This window comes from Strongylocentrotus purpuratus, unplaced genomic scaffold (assembly GCF_000002235.5).
Source record: "Strongylocentrotus purpuratus isolate Spur 01 unplaced genomic scaffold, Spur_5.0 spur5_scaffold_5, whole genome shotgun sequence".
Taxonomy (NCBI): Eukaryota; Metazoa; Echinodermata; class Echinoidea; order Camarodonta; family Strongylocentrotidae; genus Strongylocentrotus; species Strongylocentrotus purpuratus.
This window is the reverse complement of record NW_022145611.1, coordinates 2,944,737-2,972,167: the sequence shown is the minus strand read 5'-3', so window position 1 is coordinate 2,972,167 and position 27,431 is coordinate 2,944,737. Positions and strand designations below refer to the sequence as shown.

Sequence of the window (27,431 nt, the reverse complement as noted above, 5' to 3'; positions counted from 1 at the left end):
TTCTTAATTTCTACAATGAAATGTATGTAAAAGCTTCCGCGCTTCGCGTGGGAGGGGGAAAACTTTATTCAGACGAGGATTATTTCCGAGAACGATACAACGAATCGTCTTCTTTCTCTAATATTTTAATAAAACGTCAAAGCTTCGGCGCTTTGCGGAGGAGGGAGGGGGAAATCGCCTCTCCCTGCACCCCCCCCCCCCCATTACGTCAATGCTGGTCACCATTACGTACCAATATTTGGCTCGCATAATTTCAAATTTGGGCCTCCCCCCCCCCCCCCCCCCCCCCCCCCCTCCTAAGAAATCCTGGATCCGCGCCTGCCAGCTAGTGGCCGCCACACTGAGAATTCCAGCGAGGCTTGACCACTCCGATCCGACGTATACCACTGATATTTTTTCGTCGCAACCCGTACCCCAAGTACCCCTCACAATTTCTTTTTTAATTTTTTCCTAATAATTTGTGAGCCACCATAACAGTAAACAATTTTAAAAGGCAAGCGGTAAAATGAGCTCTGAAAATATCGCATTTTATGCTCGTTTGAAGAAAATACAAGAGTTACAGCACAGAAGGTGAGTCAAATAAAATCTAGTAGACCTTTTCATTAATATCATTTTGTTGCAATAATTTTTAATACATATAAAATTGGAGTCTAACAAAAAAAACATGAGTCGCTTGAAAACTGTCTTGAATTAGGGTGTCTGAACGATTTTTCAATTTTCAATTTGGGATCGTTTTTCACCATTTTTGTTTGATATTTGAATAAGAAATGTTATCAGAATAATACATTTCAAATTTCAAGTCTCACCGATGTTTCTATCAAAAGTTACAGCCCCTCCAACACGCTGGTATATTCATATCATTTTGGTCAAAATCGACGAAAAAGACGTCCACGCAGAGTGATGTTGTTTTGCTAAATTTAGCCAAACAGCTGTATCGCGCGATATGCAAGCGTATGCATATCGTACGCATGCTGCTAAGCCAATCCGCGACTTGCAGCTTGAGCTACGCTGTCTCCGCGACATGTGCGATTGACTAGTATGGTTGGCGTTCGTCGCACAATAAACCCGGAAGTGAATGCACGTTATAGTCAATGGCAATATCGCGGAGACAACGCACGTTGTCTCCGCGATATTGCCATTGACTATAACGTGTATTCACTTCCGGGTTTATCGAGGGAATTGCCAACCATAATTTCAGTCACTATAATTTGGGGTTTCGTTCGTGCGCGGAGATGTTACGCGATGTAACCATGGTTTGGACTGAGCGGAGCGCACGCCTCCTAATTAGCTGATCCACCAAATAGCGAGAAGGGTATTTTTAAACTGTTATCAGTTGTGATCCCTGGGGGCTAGCGAAAATATAATCACATAGAATTGTTCCTTAGGACTGGGACTACTTATCGATCGGGGCGTCATATCTCAAAAGTGACAAACCTCAGAGTTAGCCAGGACACAATGTTTAAATTGCTGTTTTGACCAAGATATTTTTAGAATTTCGGAGGCTACGCCCCTTTGGAAATATTGGAATTCACCTGCTCTTTCATATGACACCTCATTCATTGATTATCACCTTCAGGATCACAACTGATAAAGGTTTGAATCTCGATTTGAAAAAAAAAAATTGACTTTTTTTGCATGGTCGCGCAATGCACGTAGGCTGCATAGGGATGCGTGTAATCTCTATGGGAAGAATTTTAGCACACAACATCGGGTGCGCGATCAGACACCCTACTTGAATTGAATTGATTGAGCTCGATCAACTCGGTGGAACTCCGCCTAGTTCCACGGGACCGCGCACTGCACCGGCGGCGATGGAGCTGAGCTGAGCTACCTTGAGAAGCTGGGATATAACTATAGGCACTTGAAAATTGGCTTGATCTTCCGATCCGATACTGATCCCCAACTTACAGGGTTACTGTAAACTATACATATACATGTAGCTCATCATTATTGTTATAGCATCATAATTGCATTATTTACTGCTATGCTGGTCCAACTCAACTGCAATCTAAAATTGTGTCAAGTTGTCATCTTCTTCTTCTTCTTCTTCTTCTTCCTCCGCTCTATCGGAGATCAGCAGCTACCAGGGTACTGCAGTTTGTCATAGCAGGCAGGATTGTCAAGTCAAGTAGAAAATGTATTAGCGATTGCATTAGCACGAGCAGAGTGGATATTGTATAAAAATGACAGTGATGCATTAATAAGAAGATTCTTTTGGTTAGGGCAGACAGTTAGAACATTCGGAAGTAGGACTGCCCGCGTGAAGGTCTCAGGGTCATCTGGACTGAATAGAGCGAGTGTCGACTGCTGTACGCCCCTGTGGTGGAGATTGTCGACCAGTTTCTGGCGATGATTCCTAAGTGGTTTACCCTTGGCTATGAAGTGTGTGATGTCCTCCTCTTCCGCTTTGCACACTTGGCAGAATCGGATCGTACCCTTCTTGATTTTACACAGCCGGGATTGAGTTAGGTACGTCTGAGAGAGAAGTTGTGAGCGTACAATGATGGCTTGACGTAGAAAACTTGAGGAGATGGACTTCGGGTAAAGGTCATGGGGGGAGCTAGTGTTATTCTTGAAGAAGGCGAGAGATGATTTTGCATTGATGGCCTCACGGACTTTCTTCTGCATAGCCGAGTCAATTGCAGACCTAGTGACTGACTTCCATGTAACGTAGGGAACGGGCTTGGAGAGGAGGGAGTGAAGGTTGGGGAGCTCATAACTTCTCAAAGTTCTTTCCCAGGTCCTCGCCAAGGGAGTGAAGTTGGTGATAGCATGATGTAGTGTGCGTACCTCATATCTTGAGTGTGGCAGATTGATAAGTTGACCTATGACGAGGAGAATTTCTTGGTCAACTCGCATGCTCAGAGGAAAGAGGCCTGTGAGAAGATAGACAGCATCATCGGCAGCACTGTTGGGGAGCCCGAGAATCTTCTTGAAGAGCTGGTATTGGGATCTGTCCAGTTTATTTAGCCTTGTCTGGTTGAGCTTCATGATGGCCACTCCATACAGCATACGTGGGATGCAGTATGTTTTCCAGAGTCGTGCACAGTGGTGTGGTAGAAGACCTCCTGTGTATGCACCCGCTCCAGTGAGGGCATAGAAGGTTTTTGTGCCTCTGGAGATCATTAGGTCTGTTGGATCATGTTTGGAGGAGGACTTTATGATTCCCAGATGCGGGTGTTGGGTCACTGATTCGATTGGCATCTGTCCAAGGATCCACATGGGTTGGGCCGTTGACTTGTGAGCTTTGTTATTGAAGGTAACAATTTTGCTTTTCTGCGGGTTGATGCGATATCTCCAAGTTTCTGCATATTTACATGTAACATTCAGCATCTCTTGAAGCTCTGTTGGAGATGAGCTGACTAGCGCTACATCATCGGCCAGGACGATCACACCAGCATGCTGGCTCAGCAACTGGCAACCTAGCCTCTTGTCTCTTAGCTCCTTGATAAGACCGTCAACAAAAACAGTGTACAGCAGGGGGGAGAGTACCCCACCTTGCCTGACACCCTGGAGTATCGGTATGGCTCCACTTGTCTTGTCAGACCACAGAACTCGGCTTTCCATGTTTTCATACAGAGATCTGAGGAGGGCTGTGTATGCAGGGTCAATGTTGGTTTGATCCACTTTGTAGAAGAGGCCGTCATGCCAGACCTTGTCGAATGCCTTCTCTGCATCAAGGAGAGCAACATAGGTAGGCCGTTTCTGGCAGGTATTGATCTCTATTATGAATTCCATAGTGCATGAAGTCAGCATGCAGGAGTGGTTTTTCTGGAACCCGAATTGTAGCTCATCTGGTATACCATTGCCTTGAAGGGTCTTCTCTAGCCTTGGTTTGAGAATAAGCTCAAGGAGCTTGGAGAAGGATGAAGACAAGGTAATCCCTCGATAGTTCCTAGGATCGCGGGGGTCCTTTCCTTTGCCCTTGTGGAAGGGAAGAATCAATCCATCTTTCATCTTCTGCGAAGTATGAGCGGTTGAGAGGTAGTAGTTGTAGATGAGCAGAATCAAGTGCATGGTGGCTTTTCCTATGTATATGAGGTGCTCTGGGCTGATGTTGTCTGGACCACTGGCTTTGCCCTTCTTCAGTTTAGTAGTAGCTACCTTGATGTCATGAGATGTTATGGTGAGAGCATACATGGGTGCTGAGAACGTGGACTTTTCAGGGATGTCAAAGGCAGAGCTGCTAGAGGCATCTCCTGTATGGTCTGGTAGGGAGAGGTCAGTAAAATATAGCTCCCAACCCTCAATGACTTCGCCGTCCCCTTGATATGTTCTACCATCGTACTCTAGTGACTCTGTACCATACCCTGAGCTGTCTTTGGAGCACTGGTTCTTGACAAGTTTGTGGAAGAGCTGCTGGTTCGTCTCGCAGGCGTTCTCGATACAGTTCAGGAGTTTTCTGTTGTTGTGAGCTCGAGATTGGCGGAGCTGACTTCGAAACTTCTTTCTGCATAGGAGGTAGTCTGTGAAGAGTGTACCACTGCGAGGCTTAGCAGCTGTTTTCCATCTCTTCCAGACTTCAAGGGCGGCGTTGTATGAGTCGTTGACTTTCGCGGTCCATTCTGGTTTGCCGTGTTTACCTGTGGAAGGATAGCTGTGTGGGAGGCTGAGTGAGGTCTCAATCATGGCCGTGGTAAGCTTATGAAGCAAGTCGTCCACAGATGTGTTGTCCAGCACTCTCTTGTGGAATGTAGTAAACAACTGCCTTGCTGTAATTTCAAGGGGATCAGTATATTGAGCCGCTATCTGATCTTTGGATGCTTCTGTCCATTTGATTTTCAATCTTTGCAGTTTCTGGGCTGGCTGAGTGGTTGTTGCATGCTTTGGACGATCTGTATGTCCTGGTAGCACTATAGACCATTTGATCCTTACCAGCAGGTGATCCGAAGTGTTCAGAGGTGTGTCAGGGCCAATGGTGAGATCAACAAACTGGTGGAGTGATGAACTAAGCGTGAGGAAGCCATCGATAAACGATGTCTTTGCACCATCATCCGATCTATAGGTGAAATTTCCTTGGCTTCCAAGTTCTTCTGTTATGCTGATTAGGCCAGCATCTTCCAGAAAGGCTCGAAGGTATCCTAGGGATCTTTTGTTATTAGGGTTGACTGTGTCAACATTGAAGTCACCTGAAATGACAATGGCGTCGTCAGTGTGGGTGGATAGGATGTTGGATATGATGGCAAGGCTCTCCTGGTATTCTACAAGATCAGTTTGATTGACGCCAGACGGTAGGTAGCAGTTTATGGCCAGGATGCACTGTTTTGACTGTTGAAGGTGTATTCGAACTACGTTGATCCTGGTAGAGTGGCAGGGGATTTCGCTGTAGCTGGCAACCAGCGTTTTACGAAGTAATGTTGCTACCCCTCCTTTTCCTCGTCCTGCTCGTATGGCATTAGTATAGCTGATGCAATCTGCTGCTTTAGCTGCTACAAAGTGTTGGCTACTAATGTCATTTAGCAAATGTAGTCTGTTTGTATAAAGCCAGTGTTCTTGAATAAAGAGGATATCAGTCTTGCTGGCAACTTGATGGGCATATCTCAGATTGGACTGTATTCCACGTACATTCAGTGTTCCTAATGAAATATTTGTTGTTTTTATGCTGTTGTTAGAAGGACGAGGCTTGATTGAACAAGGTCTATGATGTGGTGGTGGTTGGTCGTTACCATTCTGTTTTTGTTGAGATTGCTTTTCGCATCTGGTGCTGAGAGGATCTGGAGTGTGTACATCAGTGAGTGGTATGCTGCATCGAGAAGGGCTATGTGAGCAGTTGTTGAGGCTCGGCCTGCATGAAAAACCGGCACGGGAGACTGAGGATTGGCGGTGTGCTGAGCTCCTTTTGCTGGAGTACATGTATCCCCTGCGGGTGAGGTATCGTGCAGTCTTGTTGGTGAATGGCTTGGTAGTGGATTGAGTGGCTGCGACTTTTTCTGTTGGTTTATGACTGGGGTCTCGTTTGTGATGATCTGATGTTGGGGAAGCATGGGTGGCGAGATGTGAGTCCTTTTGTCATCTGGGCCCCGAGGAGATTTATTGTGATCTTGCTGTGTTGGCGATTGGTGTCCCCTGTATCTTGGCAGATTTGTTCTGGTGTGAGAGGGCGGCTGCTTCTGTGGTTGAGTCCAGCCCATCTCCCCTGCACTTTGACTTTGTCTGGTAAATGTGGAAGTAGAGATTCTAGTAGGGTTCTCTACTCTGTCTTTGGGTTTGTTATTGTGATCTTGCTGTGTTGGCGATTGGTGTCCCCTGTATCTTGGCAGATTTGTTCTGATGTGAGAGGGCGGCTGCTTCTGTGGTTGGGTCCAGCCCATCTCCCCTGCACTTTGGCCTTGTCTGGTAAAAGTGGATGTAGAGATTCTAGTAGGGTTCTCTACTCTGTCTTTGGGTTTGTTTTCGTGCACATTGTGAGAAATTTTGTTAGGCCTCCTTTTTGGCGAATGCGCGTTCGTGACTTGGTGGTGATGCTTGATTGGAGTAGGATAACTGCGAACGGGTGTCTTTTTGCTCTTTTTGCTATGTATTATCTTGATACCTGAGTAGTAAATGGTAAATCATATGTTCCCTACATTATATTTTGATATTTAAAGTTGATTTCTCAATTTTTTCATGATGCAGAGAGAATAAAAGACTGGATCTTCAGAGGCGCTTTGATAATTATGCAATGTCTGATCAAAACTTGTAAGTTACATTTCTTTCATGGTTTTAGCAAATTATCTCTAGCTGTTAATCTTCTGATTGTAGTGAAAAATCAATGAATTTAGCGAGATACCGACTAAAAAGGAATCAAACCTTCATTAGAAGTTTGTTCAGTTTAAAGCAGAAATATTAAGTTTCATACTAATGGGAAAAAGGGATATTCTGACTCTAGGAACAAACTATACCTATATTCTGTTTTGGTAGAGGTTGGTACTATAAGTACAGTTTGAACCTATCTTTATGCTAAATATTTTACAGACAATCACCATCAATTTTGTTATTATGTGAGACACAATCCACAACCCTGCCACAGTGCACGTGACCTTAATGACTTGTTCCCATTGCAGGTCTCGATTGAAGGCTGCCAGGCTGCAAAGCTACTGGAAGAAAGTCTGTGAAGATGAGAGAAAGAGCAAAGATAGGAATGAACAACTCCTACGTGACTTTGGGAGAGTAGAGGCTCATATTGCTACACTTTCTAGCAGGACTGAGAGGCTTCGACTCTTAAAGGTAAAGTATGAATGAAGCTATGTCATCACATAAATAGATAGCATTAGAATGCTTTCATTCAAATGTAGTGGAGTGTTTCAAAGTAGTTTGCCAAAGTAGTCTAAAAGATCCTGACTCTTAGAACTTTTTCTGGGGAGAAGGCTTTAGCAAAGGGCTCTCAGATTTACATGACCTCGAGAGATATCTTATTTTTTGTTAGAAATACATGAATATCAAAGGGTATTACCATTTCAAAATGATCTCTTTCTGTTATTGATCTTTTGCTGTGGATTGCTTTTTTTTTTTTTTATCTTTTCAAACTTTTATTTATCAAGTAATTCGTACATACATCATGATTACAATAATCATAAAAATCACTGCACAATAATTACAAAAGGTAAGAACAGATGAAAAACGTCCAACAATACAGAAATAGTGGATAACACTTTCTTTTCTACAGTACAGTATATATATCATAGGATTAAAATCAAAATACTTCTTCCACAGGGGACCATTTCTTATAGTGCATTCCTTCAATCTTCTTCTGTTTTGCAATGTTAAGTGAACTATGCATTTCATGTTACTGATAAAAGACATTAGCCCACTTAAACATGGTTTAGCGTTTTTGCATTTTTGGAAATAAATATATCTTTTAAACATAAGCAACAAGTGATTCAAATAGCATCATATTGGGCCCTTTCCAATCTTTGATGAATCCAAACATTATTCTTTTCTTACTGAGGTCTTCAAACTTGACTTATCAACAATTTCCTGTCTAAGCTTAGAAGCAACATCACAGTCATAAAATAAATGAACAGGCATTTCTAAAGTTGAATTACAAAAGGTACACATCTCTGACTCAACTAATTTCATCTTATACAATCTGTTATTAGTATAAAGTATGTTATGTGACAGTTTGAATTGGAAAACTCTCATTTTTACTTCAATTGTGCACTTGAAAGGTAAAATATAGATTTGTGACCAGTTGTTTTCTTGAATATCAAAGGTGCTAGAGAATAATTGTTCACAAACTGGTCTTGTTATTACTTCAGAAAGAAAACCCTTATACACTATTTTCGACTTGAGTTTATATAGTTCAGATAACAGGAACTCTAATAGAGAGTGCTCTTCACTTTCTCTATTCAATTTTTTTTCGAATACCAAGGGAACAAATTCACATTTCCACTCTTTTTTCACAGAATTCACTATTGCCATGTATTGTAAAAAATATTTGTTTGAAACACCTTTTTCATTCCAAAAATCAAAATGGAGAATTTTTCCATTGTTATCAAACAATTGGTATATACTACAAAGCCCTGCCTCATGTAAAGCTCTGCAGTATACTGACCTTTTATCAACCAGAATGAACTTATTATTCCAGACACTCTGCTTCAGTATACTGACCTGACTTCTATCGTTAGTAACCAATTCACAATGAATATCTGTTTTTAACCATGCTTTCAATAAGGCAACATAAAATGGAGGAATATCCTCGATTTTTGGTAGTTTCTCAATTGCATAATTACTGACAAAAATAGATTTACCACCATATAATCTTAAGAACTTCTCAAAAGGAATAGTCCAGCTGTGATCTGATTTGTGAAAATATCGTTGAACCCATTTTACCAGCTGAGTATTTATCATACATTGAATATTTGGGAATTTCAGTCCCCCTTCTGAGTAATCAGCATACATAGTTGCTCTTGAGATTTTATCCGGACCGTTCTACATAAATGAAAACATGAGCTTCTCAATTTCTTTGACAAATTCAGTGGGCAATGAAATGTTGGACAAGGGATAAATTACTTTGGACATTATAAAGGTTTTTAAGATTTGTGTTTTGCCAATCAATGTTAGTCCTCTGTTTTTCCATTTAGCAAGTATATTTCTCATTTCTTTAATTCGAGTTTCAAAGTTTATTTTCCTTGCTTCTTCAAAGTTATATGAGAAATATATGCCCAGAACTTTTATGCCCTTCTTTGGCCATGTATAAGCACTGTCTTTTTCACCTTCATGCCTATTCTTACCGATCCACACTACTTTTGCAAAAACATGTTATGTCATCAGCATAAGCTGTGTATTTTATTTCCTTTCCCCCCCACTTCAAAACCCACAACATTGCCATTATTTCTTACTCTATTCAAATATACTTCCAATCCCAAAATGAATAACAGAGGTGCAAGAGGATCACCCTGCCTTACTCCTCTGCTAACTTTGAAGTAACCTGTGGTGAACCCATTTAACAGAACACTGATATCTTTAATAGAATTTTAACCCACTGTATTAGAGAGGGCCCAAAGTTATAGGCTTCCATACATTGGAAAATAAATGAATGGCTTAATGAATCGAATGCATTGGTGAGATCCAATGCCATTATTATACCTTGTAAATCCTCTTTTTGTGCATAAAACATGAGATCTGATATTAATCGAATCCCTTCTCCAATATATCTCCCTTTAACAAAAGCAGTCTGTTGACTGTTGATCAAATTTTCTATCACTTTAGATATCCTTTTGGCTAAACATTTAGAAAGGATTTTTGCGTCAACATTTATCAGAGTGATTGGTCGCCAGTTACCAAGTTTAAGTTTGTCCTTGTTGGGCTTAGGAATTAATTTTATTACTCCCTGCCTTTGTGAAACTGACATACACTCGTCATTGTATGAAGCATTAAAAGAATCAATCATATATTTTGAAACCAAAGGCCAAAATACCTCATAAAACTTTACTGTGATGCCATCATTTCCTGGAGTTTTATTTTTTGCCATTTTGATCAGTTCCTCTTTTGCCTCATTGCATGATATGCTACCTTCACACGAGGCCTTTTCTGATTCTGTTAACTGCTCAAGTCTACTTTGACAAATATATTCCTTACAATCCTCTTGATATACCATATCTCTATTCTCAAAAAATGTTTGAAAGGATTCTTTAATAAACATTTGGATGTTTGCTTGTTTTCGAATAAGCCCATCCTTTGTATCCAACACATCAATACATGTATTTTCAGCTAGGCTTTTCTCTAATGATAAAAAATACTTGTTACTTTTCTCACCCTTTTCATACCACATGCAGTTTGACCTCAAAATTGCCCCATCCGCAAAATAGTCATACATTTTATGTAATTTCTCTTCAATTTGTTTCTTTCTAATTAAAGTTCTTCTTTCAAACTGTCCTCTTCCATTTCATATATTTTTTCAGCTCTTCCTCTAGCTCTTGTCTCAACTTTTCCTTTTCACATTTTTTCTTTTTTGAAAATGGGATAGTAAACTCTCGTATTTTATATTTTAGCCAGTCCCACAGCATTTTTTGTCATGTTTATGTTCATATTCATCAACCCATAAAGGGACATTGTCACAAAGAGCCTCAACAAACTCCTCATTGTTTAATAAACTGTTGTTGAATTTCCAGTATGAAGGCCCCATTCTCTGTTTCTTAACATGTAAGTGCAATGTAACATAATCATGGTCTGACAACACATGGAAATATATCATTTTATACAACGTCAGTTTGCAAAGTTTCTGTGATTAGCTAGAAGTCTAGTCTTGATTGGACATATGGTGTATATCTCCTCCAAGTGAATCTTGTAGTTGTTTGATTTCGTACTCTCCAAATATCGATAATATGAAAATAATCTTTCAAACTGTCTACCAGGGTACAAGAATGCTTCCAAATTGTTTTCATAGCACCCCCTTCTCTATCCATGGCCAAATTCATGAATAAAATAACCACCTATTATACATGTATGACCTTCATTATTAACTTCTTGCAGTATTGAATTAAAACCATTAAAAAACTCTACATACTCTTTTTCATTGTTGGGTTCATAAATATTGGCTATAACAAAAATTTTCTTGTATATTTCAACTTTGATACATAAAAAGCGTCCTACTTTATCTTTGACTGAGTCAATAAGTTTAATGTCCGAAGTTCTTCTCAATATTAAACACACTCTTCTACTCATGGATGTTCCGTGGCTGAATATTATGTTTGATCTGATTTGATTTCTCCACAACATTTCGTCCTTTTCGGTGGAATGTGTTTCCTGTAGTAAAGTTACATCCTTTTTTAACTCTAACAGGAAATTGAAGTATCTCTTCCTAGTCTTGAAGTCCCCTAATCCATTTACATTATGCATCATTAATTTCAAATCCATTGTCCATCATGTTAGCATCAAATGTTGGTCCCACTATTTCAAACAAAAAACATAAACAGTTACAATAGGAAAAAATGCACAAAAAAGGTGTGCATGAGGTTGTTCCATCAGCCTCTTTCATCGTAGCTCAAGCGACGCATCACGTTGTGAAAAAAATGATCTGATATAACCCTCCTTGTTCAACAAAATTAATAAAAAGTGCCTTTTATTGCTTTATCATCTTGTTCTTTCCTTACTTGTTGCTTTAATTCTTCTTCTTTCTGTTGACGGTGTCTTTAATTTTCAACCTTTCTTATACTCCACTTCCTTCTGTGTTTGCTTGTCGCAGTAGAAGAGCCTTGCTGGATATTTGAAGTAAGCCCTTCCGTGCTCTTCCTTCAGCTTCTGTCTGGTATGTGACATCTTCTTGCGTAGGTCTCTTATCTCCTTAGGTAGCATTTCATCAATGAAAATGGGGTTTTCCTTGTCCTCATAAACAAAAGGTTTGTCTTTTAGGAGTTTTCTGGTACTTGCGAGGATGGCACTTCTCGTCGTGTACCGGTTGAAAGCCACCATTATGGGGCGAGGAGCCCCTCTTTTTGGTGCCTGCCCAGAGTGATGCGCTCTCTCTATATGTAGTTCTTGCCCCTGCATATCCAGATGTGACTCTGCAAAGGACTGGATCAGCCCTTCACAATTTCCTTTCTCACAGCCCTCAGGGAAGCCAAAGTAAACAGCTGTGCATCTCATTTCTTTAGCTGCAAGATCAACAAAACGTTCATTCATTCTTTGATTTTCTTTCTCAAGCTCTTTTACTCTGTCTTTTGTTTCATTTAGCTCAAATCATTGTGCTGTTGTTTGTCTTTCAATTCGTCAATGTCTTTCCTGTTTTCGCCTATCTTCTGCAGAGCCACATCTAGTCTGGATTTCAAGTTATTATTCATTTTGTCCACTTTACTATTTGTATTGTCTATTTTGTTAATAATCGTCATAAGCAATTCTTTTGTATCATTAGCTGCAGTGTTACTTGCCTGATCTCCGTTGCCGTTTGTTCGTTGTTTCTTGTCAACATGGTCCATCGTAATGTTGGCAGATTCCATGCCCAGAGCTTCGGGGATAGATTTATCGATGTGACCGGCAGGAACTTCACTGAGTATCCATTTTGTCCCCGCTACTGTCCATAATTTCTGATTCTTTATCTGATTTGTCTCCAGGTTGTTCAAAGTATTTAGCGATGGTATTTGGGTTCTCAAAGATCCTTTTCCTAGCAGACATTTCTGCTTTTTTTTCCTCGGGTCTCTCACTTCGCAAAAATGTGTGTTGTCTCTAGAAGTGCGCCATCTTGAGCTCTCTGTGGATTGCTTTTTACCTTAGAGTTCGGTCCACCAGTTCATGGAATCTGTTCAAAACAAGTTCTAACAAAATAGATCTTCTGTAAAAAATGTATTTGTTTTTCTCAATTTGCAGGACCAATATGAAAGGCAGGTTGAATCTATGTTTCCATACTGGAAAGAACAAATGGACATAAAAAGAGTAAGTACGATTGTTTAGTTTGTGTATTGATGCAGTTATTTTACTTATTTCCATTTTATACATTGTCATGTCGTGTAGGTCATACATTTAGCCACGGATATGTCATTGCATATCATGCAGTAGCTATAAATGCATAACGTAGTCAGTCTCAGTGAATAATGAAATGAATGATATGATTTGGAAAGTTAGATTATTGACAGTTCTAGGCTGATTTATCTTTCCTTGATGAAAACTGGTATTTTACTTTTGACTTTGATATTTTCAGATGTCCCAAGATCAACCAAATATCAATGCACCAATGATGTATGCAACAGCCAGCCAGCAATACATGGAGCAGACGAATACTCCTAATATGCCACGTAGTATTCCACAAAATGGAATGAGTATGACCTCTGCATCAACAACCTACCAACAGCCACCATCCACATCATTCAATCACATGCCTCACCATGACAACCCTCAGCCTAACTCACAAGTATTCACAAACCCTCAACAGTATTCACAATATGGAGCACCTAAACCAGATTCAGCACCGTACAGAATGACAACACCTAGCACTCTCCCTCATTCAGAAGCACAGCACCCTGCACAGGGCTTTGGTGATGGTTATGAGATGCCCCTGGTACCAGGACTTCATGGGGCACCTCCACAGGGCCAGCACGCACCTGTACCCAGCTCTCATCCCAGTTCTCATCCCAGCTCTCATCCCAGCGGTCAGCTTCCTCTGACAGAGAGCAGAATCAGCGTGCCTCCTGGTGCAGGTCAGGCAACAACTTATGGACAGATGGAAGATTCCTCTTCTTTCAGCGTCAGCTCAGAGAGTCCTAGGTCACCTCAACACCAGGTCAGACAAGGCAATGTAACTAGGACCATACAACCTCTGCAAGCTGGTCAGGCCAAAGAAGAGACAGTGATCAACAGGACAACCTTACCCGGAATGGATCCTCAATCTGAGTCTATGCAACTGGTTGGGGAGATGTCTAGTAATAAAGGACAACGAACAATGTCCAATGTCATCAGCAAATCAACAAAGCCAGCTAAGAATCAAATTTTCACTGAAGAAGTAGTCAATGGTTCCACTGCAGGAGAAAGATTGTCATCAGCTCAGACAGAACCATTTTCCTCTAGTGATAATTCTGGTGATGAGAGTAAGGAGCAAGTGGACAAGGCACTTTATTCTCCGGAGGTACCTCCAGAACTACCCAAGTATGAAGAGCGAGCAAGAGGTCCATCAAGCACTGGCAGGGAACAACATCACATGCCAGACCAAGGTTTGTGCTTTAACTTTGATATACCAGTATTTAAAATATTAGTGGAAATTATTCTTTTGTTCTCAGGATATCACTTTCTGGAGATATCGTTTCACCCGGAGCAATTTTACATTACAATGATTTTCAGAACTCTTTTGGGGGCATTCTTCTTATTCTTTGGATTCTACCTCCTTCACAGTTGAAGGTTCTTGCAGACTGATGAGTGTGTGTGCTTACGAGAGCCAGGTGCATGGTGCAATGCTATTAGCATGGCATGCTTTCATTCCCATTTTTAATTTTTTTTTTTTAAAAGCAGGGTCGAGCTCTCACTTGCCAAGTTGCCACTCAGTTTCTCAGTTTCAGTTTTAATCAATATACATCGTATATTAATACGTGTTTTGATATATATTTGAGCTTTTAAACCGGGCTACATTGTATATTTCAATCACAGAGTTTGTAGAATAGTATCAAAGTCTATTGCTTCCTTCACCTTACATTGGAAATCCATACCTCCACTCCTACCCATTTTCTATATCACAACAATTCACCAATCTTTATCTCTGTTTACTCTTGATATCGTGACTGAAGACATGAGAGAGATTGGTAGAGCACCGTCAGTGATGGATGATGCTGTGGAGAGCAGTGGTAGTGAGGAAGACAGTGAGATCGACAGTGATGTCAGTCTACCACTCAGTCAGGATAGACACATAGATGATGGACCTGTACAAGCAGAAAGAAATTCCAACAACTCTAAGTAAGACATACATGTAGCTATATGATAGATAATCTTACAAATGGTCGACACATTTCTTTTGGTTCTCATGGGAAATTCAATACTGCTTTGGTACTCAGACTGACAACTGCCGCAATGGCAGCACAGCTAAAGTCTGGGTAATAATATCCAAGTTTGGAAGCGCTTAGTGATTCTAATAAGCGCTATAGAAAAACTGAGTATTATTATTATTATTAACTGATGTCTTTATAAATCAATGAATGATATTTCACTTGTACAATGGATAGGTTGTACTTGAATGTGGTACCAATCCATCAACTTTTTGAAAGAGAAGAGTTCTAATTTTTAAAATTTGATTTGTAATAGGCCAGTTTCGGCGGTTACGTAATGCGCGGTTACTGTAACCAAGCCCGGCAAGCTTTGTCAAACCGCCATTTTGAATCTGTGCGTTGTGTATTAGACTGTCGGTTCTTGCCGTTAAATTGCATTCATATCTTTCTATCAAAACTGCGTGTATATATATGAATTTCTGTTTTGGCCGGAAATGACTTCCAACTTGCCATTCATCAAGCTGAGTTTCAGGCAGCTGCAGTATTTTCTTAGAAAAAGAGGAGTTTCGACCACGGTATACACCCGAGAAAAGATTCGTTAAATTAGCGTCCGCACTAGCGGACTAGCCTGCCCGTAGCCCCTGAACTACGGGGCCCGTGCCACTCGGTATAGACGTGACTTTGTGTGGGGAAATTACAACGGGCAGGATTTTCGTTAAGTGAACTAGTTACATACCTCCCTTAAGTTTGACGATATTCCTGACTTTGGGACCTATGACGTATTCATTTATCTAGTAGAGAATATGGCGGACTATGCATTTATGTTCGTCGAAAACTGAAGGCTTTTAACAGTTTTGAATACATTTAAATAATATCCGATGGCCATGTGGAGAAGCTCGAGTGCAATCCCCCCTCTAGCTAGCTCTCGACAGATAGCGATCGACTCGTATGTTTTTAGACTATCATTATTACCTTTATTATCATTATTTCTCGTTACTTTTGTGAATAATATTGATTCTGTGGTCACTGTGCTTGCTTCTCGTTAGCCGTTTCTGAAAATAGCGAAAACAAACGATGCAATCACACCTAGCGAACACAGTCATGTATTGTATGCACGCAAAGTGTAGGCTGCTACGCACTGCGAGTTCATTGTTTGTCCGACCCTCCAATTACGTAATGCGATTTAAAGGTCTCTGAATACATTACGAAACTGGCCTATTGCATGGAGCAATATCTTCCTGAAAATAAATATGAATATTTGCTGAATGTTTCTTTCATTCTCAGAGCACCTGAAGCAAAGACTGTGAAACCAAACCCTATTGTCCTGAGTAATGAAGGATTCTATCTTCTAATGAAAGCTGTGGAAGCTGAAATTGATGCTACTGATTCCCTCGAAGGGATATATGCTACTCTGGCTTGTACCAAGACTATTAGGGATGAAATTGTGAGGTGAGTTTCTATACCTCAATCAATCTATGTGCGCCAGAATTTATTATTTTTTCAATAGAAACAAAATTCCTGCTCCAAATTGGTAACTATCAAATTTGGTAATTTTGAAAATCCATCAATTTTTTTCTACTTCATATTCAGAGATGAATCATTCTGTATTGCCATTCTTGTTTAAGGAGGTATTGTTAAATTAGTTTTAAATAGTCTTAAAGCCACACTGTACTACTTGTAGCTACTTGCTCCCTCTATATAGAAAACTTCCCCATTCGGTGCCTGTTGGTCCCTCATGATCCTCTTTTTCTTATGTTAATTGAGAGCTGAGTTAATGAGATGGCCACCTGTCAGTGACCTCGCTGGGTGGTCTAATCCCTTCGGGATGAACTAGTGCAGCCCGCTTTTAAGAGTGTAAACATTATTTTGAAAACTGTCTTTGTAATGTTTGCTTTACTATTGTCACATATTTAAGGAATCAACCCCATGTATTTAGTTCCATTAAAACTATTAATGTGCACTTTGTCTCCACTCTCTCTGACAAGGACCGCCAACTCAAACTCAGGATTTGACCTACTAGACCCAAGAGCAATCAGTATGGTCATACTTGAAGAGCTCCCTCTATTGGTTCAGAAACTACCTGGAGGATGTCTTCTATCAGAGAGACTTCTTGTTGCTAGTAGTAGAACCATCACTGAATTATCTATCAGGTCAGAGTTCCTAAACCAATACTCTTAATATTCATTCTTGTTAGTGTTTCTAAAGAGGTTGCTTTAGGCTTCGTGAGAGCTGAGGTTTTGAGACTGATGTCAGTCCATAATGTTCTTGAATGCATGCAGAGTTTACGATTTTGCATCAATTTAATTGTGACAATATTTTGAATCACTTTAGCTCATTCCAAAGTAAGCTGAGACAGAAGGTTGATCCTATCCATCTTCCTCGATGGTGCTAGACTTTTGATCCCAATTACGGCTTTTAAAGAAAGAAATGTCCAAAATGTTCACTACCATGACAAGTTTAGTATCAAACAAAGGAGCTTGACAGGGGATTTAATTGCATGTGTGTATCAATCGGATTAGAGTATATTCACTTATGCTTTCTTTTGAAAAACCCACTTTGGGGCAAAATGTGGCAAATTTTTTGTCAAAACAACCTATTTTGGGTGGGCATATTTCATGCGTTGAGCACTTCAGATTTACTTTTTTGGTAGTGAATTGTGATCGAGGAACAAAACATAGCTAATTCAGGTTTGCATCACTTAATGAATATTTCAAAGCAATGCTATAGAATTTCATAAAAAGTAGACGAAAGTGTTATGTCTATTACACACCAGTCCATTATGCTCCATTTTTAGCTCTGACAAGGAAATGTGCAATCTGATAGTTTTGCAACATGTATCTACAGTATGTTTAGAGTCTGATCTGTGAATACCTAAATTAGACTCATTGAACCCTCAAATTAACAGACTTTTTGAACTGTTCTCAACAGTAAACATATCATTTGTGTCATGTATTATACCATTACAAAGAATCCATTTTCTCTTCAGCTATTCTGTTATTCAGTGAAATACTGTGAAAATTGTGATGCATTTCTCGATAGTCAAACATGTCTGATTCACACTACTGAAATATGTTTTAAAACTCTTGATTTCACTTAAAACTGATTTACATAGCAAAAAATTTGTCTGAATGTGATGATGGACAAGGTGGAATTTACCATAATAATCCCTTCCCATGAATTCTCAACTTAATGTCAGGTGGAGTATTGAGTGGGTCAATGTAAATCTTGTTTATGATTTTTTTCTTTCTTTTTGTGCAGGTCTCACATGATGTCATCATCCCTTAAGCTGTGGGATGACATCCATCGTCATATGGTATTTTTAGTGAGGAGAGGAGTGATGGAACCAGAAAGTGTAGCCATCAAGTTTGCTCCCCTTCTACTGGCTGCAGACTCCCAAGCCAATGAAAAGGTGGATAATATTCAACTCATGATAACACTTTTAATAATCTGGATTTATATAGCCTTTAATACTGGCTTTCTGGCTGCTACCAGCATTAGCAATTTCCTTTGTATTATTCATGTTTGTAAATTGATTCTGTGTATTTCTGTGTTTATCTATGTTAGTAATTGTAATTGTGTGAAACTTTGTATACTGCTTTTGTTTTACCCTGTATGTCTTTTATTGCTTGGCAAAATAAATTGATTTGAATTGAATTGAATACAGAATACTGTCTCTGACCACTTTACAAATATGATTAGTACCCTGGTCATCAGATTAATTCATGCACACAGTGTGCACAATATCCACTCCCTGATGAGTTAACTTACCATATGGTCACCTTCATCATCCTACCAGGTCTTCATTTCTCTCTTGGGTATGGAGGAATTGGCACTCCAAGACGAGTTTACCAGTTTCCGTAAGAGGTTGTTCCTTGTCCCAACTTTACCCTTCACCTTTTGAACATGCTGTTTGTATGAAAGGGTTCGGTCAAGAGTGATTCCAAGGTAGACAGGGTGATCGCAGTGTTTCAATGAGACATCGTTCCATTTCAGGGACAGCTTCCTCCCAGCATTGTAGTTGCGGAGATGGAACAAGCTAACCTGGGTCTTGGCAGGGTTAGCCTTCAGATGGTTGTTGTTGTAGTAGTCTGTCAGGTTGTCTAGGGCTGATGAAAGAGTGGCTTCTATCTTATCTATGTGGGAATTCTGGGCTGCTATGTCAAGGTCATCAGCATAGATGAAGCTTCTTGTCCCTGGGTACAATGGCTGGCCGTTGGTGTAAAGATTAAATAGGACAGGAGCAAGTACGCTGCCCTGAGGTAGACCATTCTTTTGTTTCCTCCATCTGCTGCGCTTCCCGTTGAGCTCAACATAAAAGCGTCTATTTTCCAGGAGCATTTGGATAAGCTTAGTCAGATGGGAGTCCATTTTCACGGTATAGAGTTGGTCGAGAAGTATACGGTGGTTCACAGTGTCATAGGCAGCCGATGCTTACAAGCAGCATCTAACATTAGTGCTGTGTTGAGGATCAAACTCACAATCTTTGTATTTCTAGCCGAGTGCTTAAACCACTCCACTAAGTCACCTCCATGTAAGAGTTCTTGCAAAACTATGGAATGATAATAGTCGTTGGCAGAGCACGTGTCATACAATCCAACAATAACCAATTTGACACTTTTAAGCTATCTTTAATGAAAAAACAAAACAATCTTTCCTAAGTGCCGAATTCTAATATTTCTTTTAATTGTCATGTTTCAGGCAGTTCATGTGATCTCTGACATCTTAATGAAAGCTGAGGAGGAAGAGGAGGAGGAAGAGGTAACATTTGGAGAAGAATCGTCTATTTCTGATTCTTCAAATATGAGCCCTGCCCAACATAGCCCTGATGCCATCCAACATGCTCAACCAAAGGATTATCCATCAGGTATGATGCACAAGTTTATTACAATGATTAGATGATTGTGGGAAAGAAGAATCTCAGGTTGTAGTTATTAAATTGATATTTTTCTTTTCCTGGCATCTATGTGCAGACTCAATTCAATATTTACTGTTGTTTTGTATTCACTGTTCCTTTGTTTTTTCTTTGCCAAATAAATGATAATTATAAGAATTATCATGTTTATGCACCCACTTTTTAAGTTGTTATAGTTTTTGCATTCATGATTTTTTTGCCACATTCCTTTCATTTTGATAACAAAATAGCAAGATAGTCAGAATTCATATCAGCTGTTTACCAAGAAGAATAAGTTTTTATTCTCTATCGATTTTGTGTATTTCACTTAAATTGCCTCTTAAAATTTAAACAAATCCAAACTGTGATTTACTGTTGATTTGACTAGAGTCATGTATAGAATTTTTCTCTACTCTGCAATATCTTACTTCATTTCTAACTTTTCTTTCGATAATTGATATATTACAATTCAAGCTGGTGAATGCCTGTATGGGAAGTATGCTATTTAAAATCTCTATGCTTTGTTTAGAAGTAAATCCCTAACTGAATCGTTGGCAGAAAGCATGAAATCAGTATTTGATGTCATCAGTTGGATGATATTAAATTATGTTTTCATGTTTAATGGAATACTGGGCAGTATAGAAACTAAGAAGTATTTTTGAACACTCCTATTAAACGTGAAAGTGTTTTTTAAACTTTTTAACTCTTTTCTATTTCTTCTTGTTCTATCCATTTAAAAAAATCACTTTGCTGATATTGTAAATATTTTTATCAGAGTCTACAATACAAAGATCCAATGTTGATAAATAATGTGATGTATGGTCCAAGACAAATATGATTTTTTTAAATGAAAGGAACTATGTCTCTGTTAACCTTTCTTTGTGATGTGTTACATCTTAGTCCCACCCCTTGCTCTTGGTGGAATGGAAGGAGACACAGATGATCTAGTGGATACAGGCAGGACTAGTGGTGATAGCTTCTTTGATAACAAAGTACCTCTAAATGGTAAGTTATCTACCAAAGAATGTTGACATTCCCAAAATAATGCCTCTCTGTGTTTAGGCAAAATTTTTTTTTTTTACTAGATTTTTTTTTTCTTCCCTATTTTATCCTGATTTTCCCGATTTCCCACTTATTTACTCTATTCTTCCCTATTTTGCCCTATTTTTTTCCCAATTTTCTCAATTTTTTCCCAATTTTCTTACTCTAAAGGGGGAATGTTGTTAGATGCCATTTTTTCTCCGCGAATCCTCTTCTTTTTTTTTTACTCAAGGGGGTCGTGGTTGAGGGGAAAACAAAAAACCTATTTTTTTTTTAGTGCTCTCTATCACCCCTGATCCTTCCATCCATCCATCCATCCATCCATCTATCCATCCATCCATTCATCCATTCATCAATCCATCCATCCATCCATCCAACATTTTAGTTTATTAAACTCCTTGTAAAGACAGTCCGAATACTGAATTATACAAAAATGATGTAGTTGTAGTATTCAAAATTGTACACAAGAATACAATAAATTCACCAAAATTGACAAAGTACAAGAATTGAGGTTAGAAATGAAGAAGTGTTGTTCAGCAAATCTGTATTTGCACATCAAATTGATAATAAATGTAAACAAATATTTCCAGTTATAATGAAGGAAAGAGATAAATAGAAATGAAAAGGGACAAGCTGTGGAAGACAACAGAGAAGAGATGTGAAGGAAGAGGAGGGATCTGTTAAGGAAGAACAAGAGTACCATTTCATTTGCTCACATGCTAAGAAGTATCACTCATTCCTTCCTCATATTTGTTCTCTTTCATACACCATTTTAGCCACATATTAATCAGTCTCTTCTTCATTTCATAAACGTTTATATGCATTGCTTATTTTGCCTATTTCCTACATTTATCTCGCATAAATCCACTGACTTTTTGCTAGCCTCATATTTTGAAATTTCTTAATGTAATTTTTGTTTTTTTATAAATGAAAACCAATCGCAGTATGAGCCTTTTGCAGAATATCATAAATTAAGACTGAGCATATACTGACCAATCATTTGTGTTACCTATTGACCATAGTTTTATAGATTAATTGATAGTAATAGCTGCATTATGTTAAATTATATACCTCTCTTTAGAAATCTAGCCATCTGATTGGTCGAAATTAGAGTCATGATTTTAGCCATGCCGCCTAACGGTCAATAGTTGTTAGAAAGCGCCCCGAGTAGCGGGGATACAATACAGTGCAGTGTGTGTGCGATTCCCAAATGATTGTAATATTCAGTCATCTTTCCAGCGAAGATAAACAGAGAGTGTCTCAGATTTTCTGTGATGTTTTAACTAATCTTTACTCAAGAAAAGGATAAGGTAAGAATTCTTGATAGATTTTTTTGTGAATTCGGTATATAAAAGATATATCGCTTGCTTTAGTATTCCTGGCCTAGCTGTTTTTATACTGGCTCTCGGGGATGTTGCCCCCAAGGGGATGTTGACCTCAAGGCGCGCCTGGGCATGCCTTGAGGTCATGGCAGGATGCAACTTCTCCTTGAGCCTATAAAAACAGCTAGGCCTCTCATAGCAGTCGATATATCTATACCAAATCATTGATCATTGTAGTTTCTAATAAGTTTCTTTTGAAATATGATACTGTTAAATATTTGCTAATATTTAAAAAAAAATGTTTTTCATCTTTGTAGAAACGTCTGCCTACCAGAGGATGATGATGGGCAGTCAGCCTGAGATGAAGCAGACGGATGAAGATGATGGGAGCGGAAATGATGATGAGGATGAGAGTGATAGTGAGGATGAGATAGAGAGAGCTACCCGCATTAATGTGGAGTCACCATCTTCACAACAACCCAAGTAAGAAGACCTAAGATCTCTTTAGAATTTAGTTTGATGTGTCTCATAAAATACTGCAAAACGAGCAACTTTCCCCAACTGGAGCTGACGGCCTTTTTTGCTGCATGAAACCTTTGCAGATTGTTCGACCATGAAAGAGAGAGTAGCTGTCAGACCTTTGTTCAGGAACAATATCATTTGATTTCTCAAATTTTAGTTGAAAAGAAATATATCCATGCGTATGTTGGCTGATAGGGCTCAGTGATAAGGGGATAAATCTACGGACACAAGTGTTCTCGTGAGAGAGACCTAAAATTCTATGCCCTAGTGCCATTAAGTAAGGATTTAATCCTTAATTAATGTCCTTTCTTATCTTTTGGGTAAAGGTAGTCTGTCAATCTTACAAATATTACCAAGTGAAGAAAAGTAGAATATTTAATTTTTGTTACCTACTAAATATTTCATATATTGGGAATCCTTCCATGACAGGAAGAAGAGGAATGTGCTTTCATCTCTTGGTGGGAGCCTTGGTAGAAGCCTAGGAAGTGACGAGGAGGAGGAAAGACGACCTCTTCCATCTGATAGAACGGATGAGGTATCCTCACCAGATAAGAGTGAAGTAGCTAGCTCACTATCTCCTACACCTAGAGGAGGTGGTGGGGGCTATGTCCCATCCGCCATGGAACAAAGGTTAGTACTAGTATTATTTTATATATCAACCATAGCTATTAAAAACTGACAATTGTTTAATCATGACACCAGTTGTTGGTTGTCAATATCAGTGAGGGGACATGGGGGCCCTGTTCCAGCACACTCATTCAGAACATGCTCAATAGTCTGACCACCTGGACACAGGTCAGAGTCTCTGAGACCGCACAGCTTCATGCTTGCTGCAAAAAGCTGCCTGCATCTGATAGTGGGCAGTTCAGCTGAACCCAGGGCTTCCTGGGAAGATTGCTGCCAGGAGGATGAGAGGACCAAGCTTTAAGATATGGTTTGAGCCCTGCTCTAGGGGATAGCTGGTTCTGTAGCACAGTACTTGATACTTTTTAAGATGAGTGCATAGTAAAGGACACTGGTGACCTAGCCAACTCATCCCATACACCTAGGATTGTTAGAGTTGGTAATGCATATGTGACCATGCAGGCACGCCGGAAGCAGTTTGGGATTGGGGGGGGCAAACGTTCTAGGGGGCTCACTTTTCAGGGGCTTATGCCTTCTCACCTCTAATAAAAACACACAAGCTTTCGGCCTTCCCAACCTCTCACAAATAATACACAGGCGCACATTTACATTCCATACAACACTGGTACATACACACACCCTTCAGAATATTTTCTATTAAACACGTATAATAAAAATAAATAAAAAAATGCAAGGTAAAGTTGAACAATTTGAATGCTTTATTAAATGATCATCATCATGATATCATCATTCTTCAATGATCACCATGAATATGAAAAATATGAATAAAAGGCTTACAAATAAATAATATAGCAATCAAGCTTCATACACCCGATCATACCTGTGTAATGCTCTTAGGATAGATCGTTCTGCAATTAGAAGCCAATGGTATTCTTTGAGGGGGTCGATGTGTATTCTTCCTTCTTCTTGCTGTAATCTCACTGCTACGCCATTCTGTTTGCCTTGAAAGGCAGCAGCTCCGTCAAAACTTGCTGCGCGACAAAGCGTGAGCGGCAGATTGTACCTAAGAAGGACATCTTTGATGGTTTTGAACACCGTCTCTGAATCACACTTATTCATGGCATGCAGTCCAATAACCCTTTCTTTTACCGCTAATTCTTCTGTTGCTGTACGAATGCAAATGCATAGTTGCTCCATCTTCGAAACATCAGAGGTTTCGTCTGCCAATATTGCAAATGGCTTCCCGTTCATGTCAGCAGCAAGTTGACGCATCAGGGTTTTCAACATCAAGTCGATCATTTCCTCTTGAATTTCATGAGAGGTCCAAGAGGTCTTCCTGGCCAACCACTTATCTAGGCCCTCGACATCTTTGCATCACAGGTTGAGAAGACTGACGAAGTTGCTATTCTGATCTGTGTGTCCTCAGGTCGGCAGCCCTTGTTTCGCCAGATATTTCAAAGTTGTGAAAATTGTGAGAAGGTACTGAGAATTTTGTTTTCTTTCTTCCTGTGCTTGGGTATTCAACTTGTCAGTAATGTTTTCACCCTGCCATAGTCTATTCATTTAGTAGACTATCAGTCGATGAACTTCACTCTTTTCATGCTTGAGAAATTTCTTGGTTGCGTTTTTCCAGTTTGTGAAACCATGTTTACTGAAGCTCTCCTCACATTTACCTCTACCTGTACTGGGGACGTGCTGAAGGTTTGCTTGTTGACAAATGTGGCAGAAAGCGGCACCATTTCCGTCATTTGCTTCACTGTCCCATTCAATCCAAGGATGTGTCTTGTACCATTCAATTTGAAATCTTCTCCCATTATCTTTCTTGAAATCGCATGTTGTGGGTTGATTTGGGTAAGAGCACAGTTTATTCCTCTCAAATGGCGGATGTTGAGCTTCTGCCTTTTCTGGAGGAGTCTTTGGCCTGTCTTCTACCATTTCTGCGTCAGAATCCGAGGACTGATCAATCTGCATGGGCGAGTCTGGGGGCGAATCGGGAGGATGTGGTAGGGGCTCGGTATCTTCACCTGACAGGCTTTCCTCATGTTGAACAGATTCAAAAGATGTAGTCTGGTGAATTTCATGTAAAGCTTGAGAGCTTTCATGAGGTTGTTCTGCAGATTGTCCTAAATGAGAAGTTGATGGTCCTTCATTTGATTCGATTTGTTCTTTCTTTTTCTCGAGGAGATTCAAGATTGACTGGCACCCTTTGGCACTTTCTTGCAGTCCTTTTTGTTTTTTAATTCTCCTAACTTCTGCACCCGAATGATTTCTCTTCATGATTGGGACCAGTTAAAAACTCATGCAAGCTGAGATGTTCTGCAAATAATGATAACAAAACGGCAACTAATATTACAGGGCTAATTATAGGATAAAGATTCAGCTGAACAAAAAATATATAAAACTGAAAGTACCCTTATTTTATTCTAAAGCAAAAGCAGTCTCCAAAAAGTATATTGCCTACTTTTTAATTTCTAATATTCTTTCAGCCGAGGGCTTATACTTCTGAATTTCATTCATTCGTGGTATATTGATATTGATATAAAAGGACACAGATTTGTTTTTTCTTCTTAGCCAATGAATAAAAACAGGGAATCAACCCTCTCATAGTTAGAACTCTCACCTCTGCCCCGGGAGCCTTCTCTAAATGATTTCCATTAAAACTAACCATGTAGGTCTACGTTAAGTCGAGCTGACCGTCAAATTTGTACTAATGTTGTCCTCATGTCCTTTATAATAATAATAATAATAATAATAGCCTAATAGTCCACTCCAAATTTTATTAAACCGAAACGGAAATTCTTTTTGCCCAATTGATCGTGAGCCCGGCAGCCACTGAGCAGCGCCAGATCGACTAATGTATGAACGAAAATTCTTCATCAATACACCTCTTATCGATAAATAAAAAAAAAAATGATTAAAGATTCATTGATTGGGACAACAGCGTAAAATGTGGTGCTAAATAAAAGAGAAAGCTTACCTGAATAGACAAAATCGTGTAAACGAGTACATGCTGCGAACAGAAGAATGAGTAAAAAAAAGTTGTCCTACTTTTCCACGAAATGCGCGTATCGCTATTATCCATTCTATGAATGGAATACAATGAATGGAATATAACTTTATTTTATTCAATTCAGGTTTTGTTATTTTTTTATTTTCTTTTGGTTAAAAATACAAATCAATTAACTCTTTTACTGCTGATTTTGTTCGGGGGGGGGGGGGGGGGGGCAAAAAAACGTTTTGCCCCCCACTTTTTTTACTGTGAGGGGGCAACTGCCCCCCCCCCCCCACTTCCGGCGCCTATGTGACCATGGAATACTGGTTAGGAATAGGCCATGTAACGTTCTTTAGGTTTAATGTAGATGAGACCATAATGAATAGAATATATAAAAGATTTGAAGTTGATATTGGGTTATTCTTTTACCAACCTCTATTGCTTTCCACTCGTACACATTTATATATTGCTCAATTTAGAGTAAGAAATAGATGAATAAATCATTAATAAAAAATCTTTTCAAAACCCTTTTGAAACTCCATAGAACTAAGACAAAATTAAGATATTCTGGAGTAAACAGAGCTGAAATTGTGTTACTTTTTTGTAAGAAATGAAATATATCAACATATTTAAGCGAGTTATGTATTGTATTTTTATTTGTACAGCATGAAGTCAACTGGACGAACAGACACAATGAATAGATCAGCAGCTTTCTGGGGGAATGAATCTGATCTGGATGAAGAATCGGATATGAGTGTTCCCATGGGAACAGGAAAGGTGGAGGAGGAAAAAGATGACTTTGATTTCTATGACTAGGAAGATCAAACTGAGAGGTTTCTGAGGAAGGTTGTTAGTTCAAGTAACTCCCGTGACAGTGAGCGTTGCTAGAGAAATGTTAGCCTGGTTCCAAAAGGATTTCCTGTTCATCCATTCTGTGATACACAGAGTACTGGACACATTTTTTTTATTGTGTGAGTAGCGTTTGTTACTATAGTAGAGGAATAAGTGACATTATTAACCGTATCAGACATCTGAGCAGGGCAATTTTTAAATTTTATTGCCCTCAAGGTTTGATGGATAAGCCAACAAAACTACAGGCGAAAAAAATATTATTGACCGCTCAGAAAAGTCAATGGGATATTGTGTGTAATTTGCCGGTCAATACGGTTATACAGTAAACCAATGAACAGATATTA

At 39.3% G+C, this 27,431-nt stretch overlaps 1 protein-coding gene across 2 annotated transcripts; it reads left to right on the top strand.

Annotated features, from left to right (window-relative positions):
• Positions 1-448: 448 nt before the first annotated feature.
• Positions 449-27,431, top strand: LOC100890629. Of its 2 annotated transcripts, XM_030998989.1 has the most exons (14): positions 449-570; positions 6,616-6,678; positions 7,044-7,206; positions 12,784-12,849; positions 13,115-14,120; positions 14,688-14,853; positions 16,167-16,331; positions 16,868-17,032; positions 18,141-18,291; positions 19,581-19,746; positions 20,674-20,778; positions 22,454-22,619; positions 23,088-23,288; positions 26,901-27,431. In XM_030998989.1, exons 1-14 carry the CDS (start codon positions 506-508, stop codon positions 27,049-27,051), a joined length of 2,799 nt encoding a protein of 932 aa, XP_030854849.1. In that variant the 5' UTR covers positions 449-505; the 3' UTR covers positions 27,052-27,431. The 2 variants fall into 2 exon arrangements, with proteins under 2 accessions (XP_030854849.1, XP_030854850.1); XM_030998990.1 differs by lacking the exon at positions 6,616-6,678 and having other exon boundaries at positions 455-570.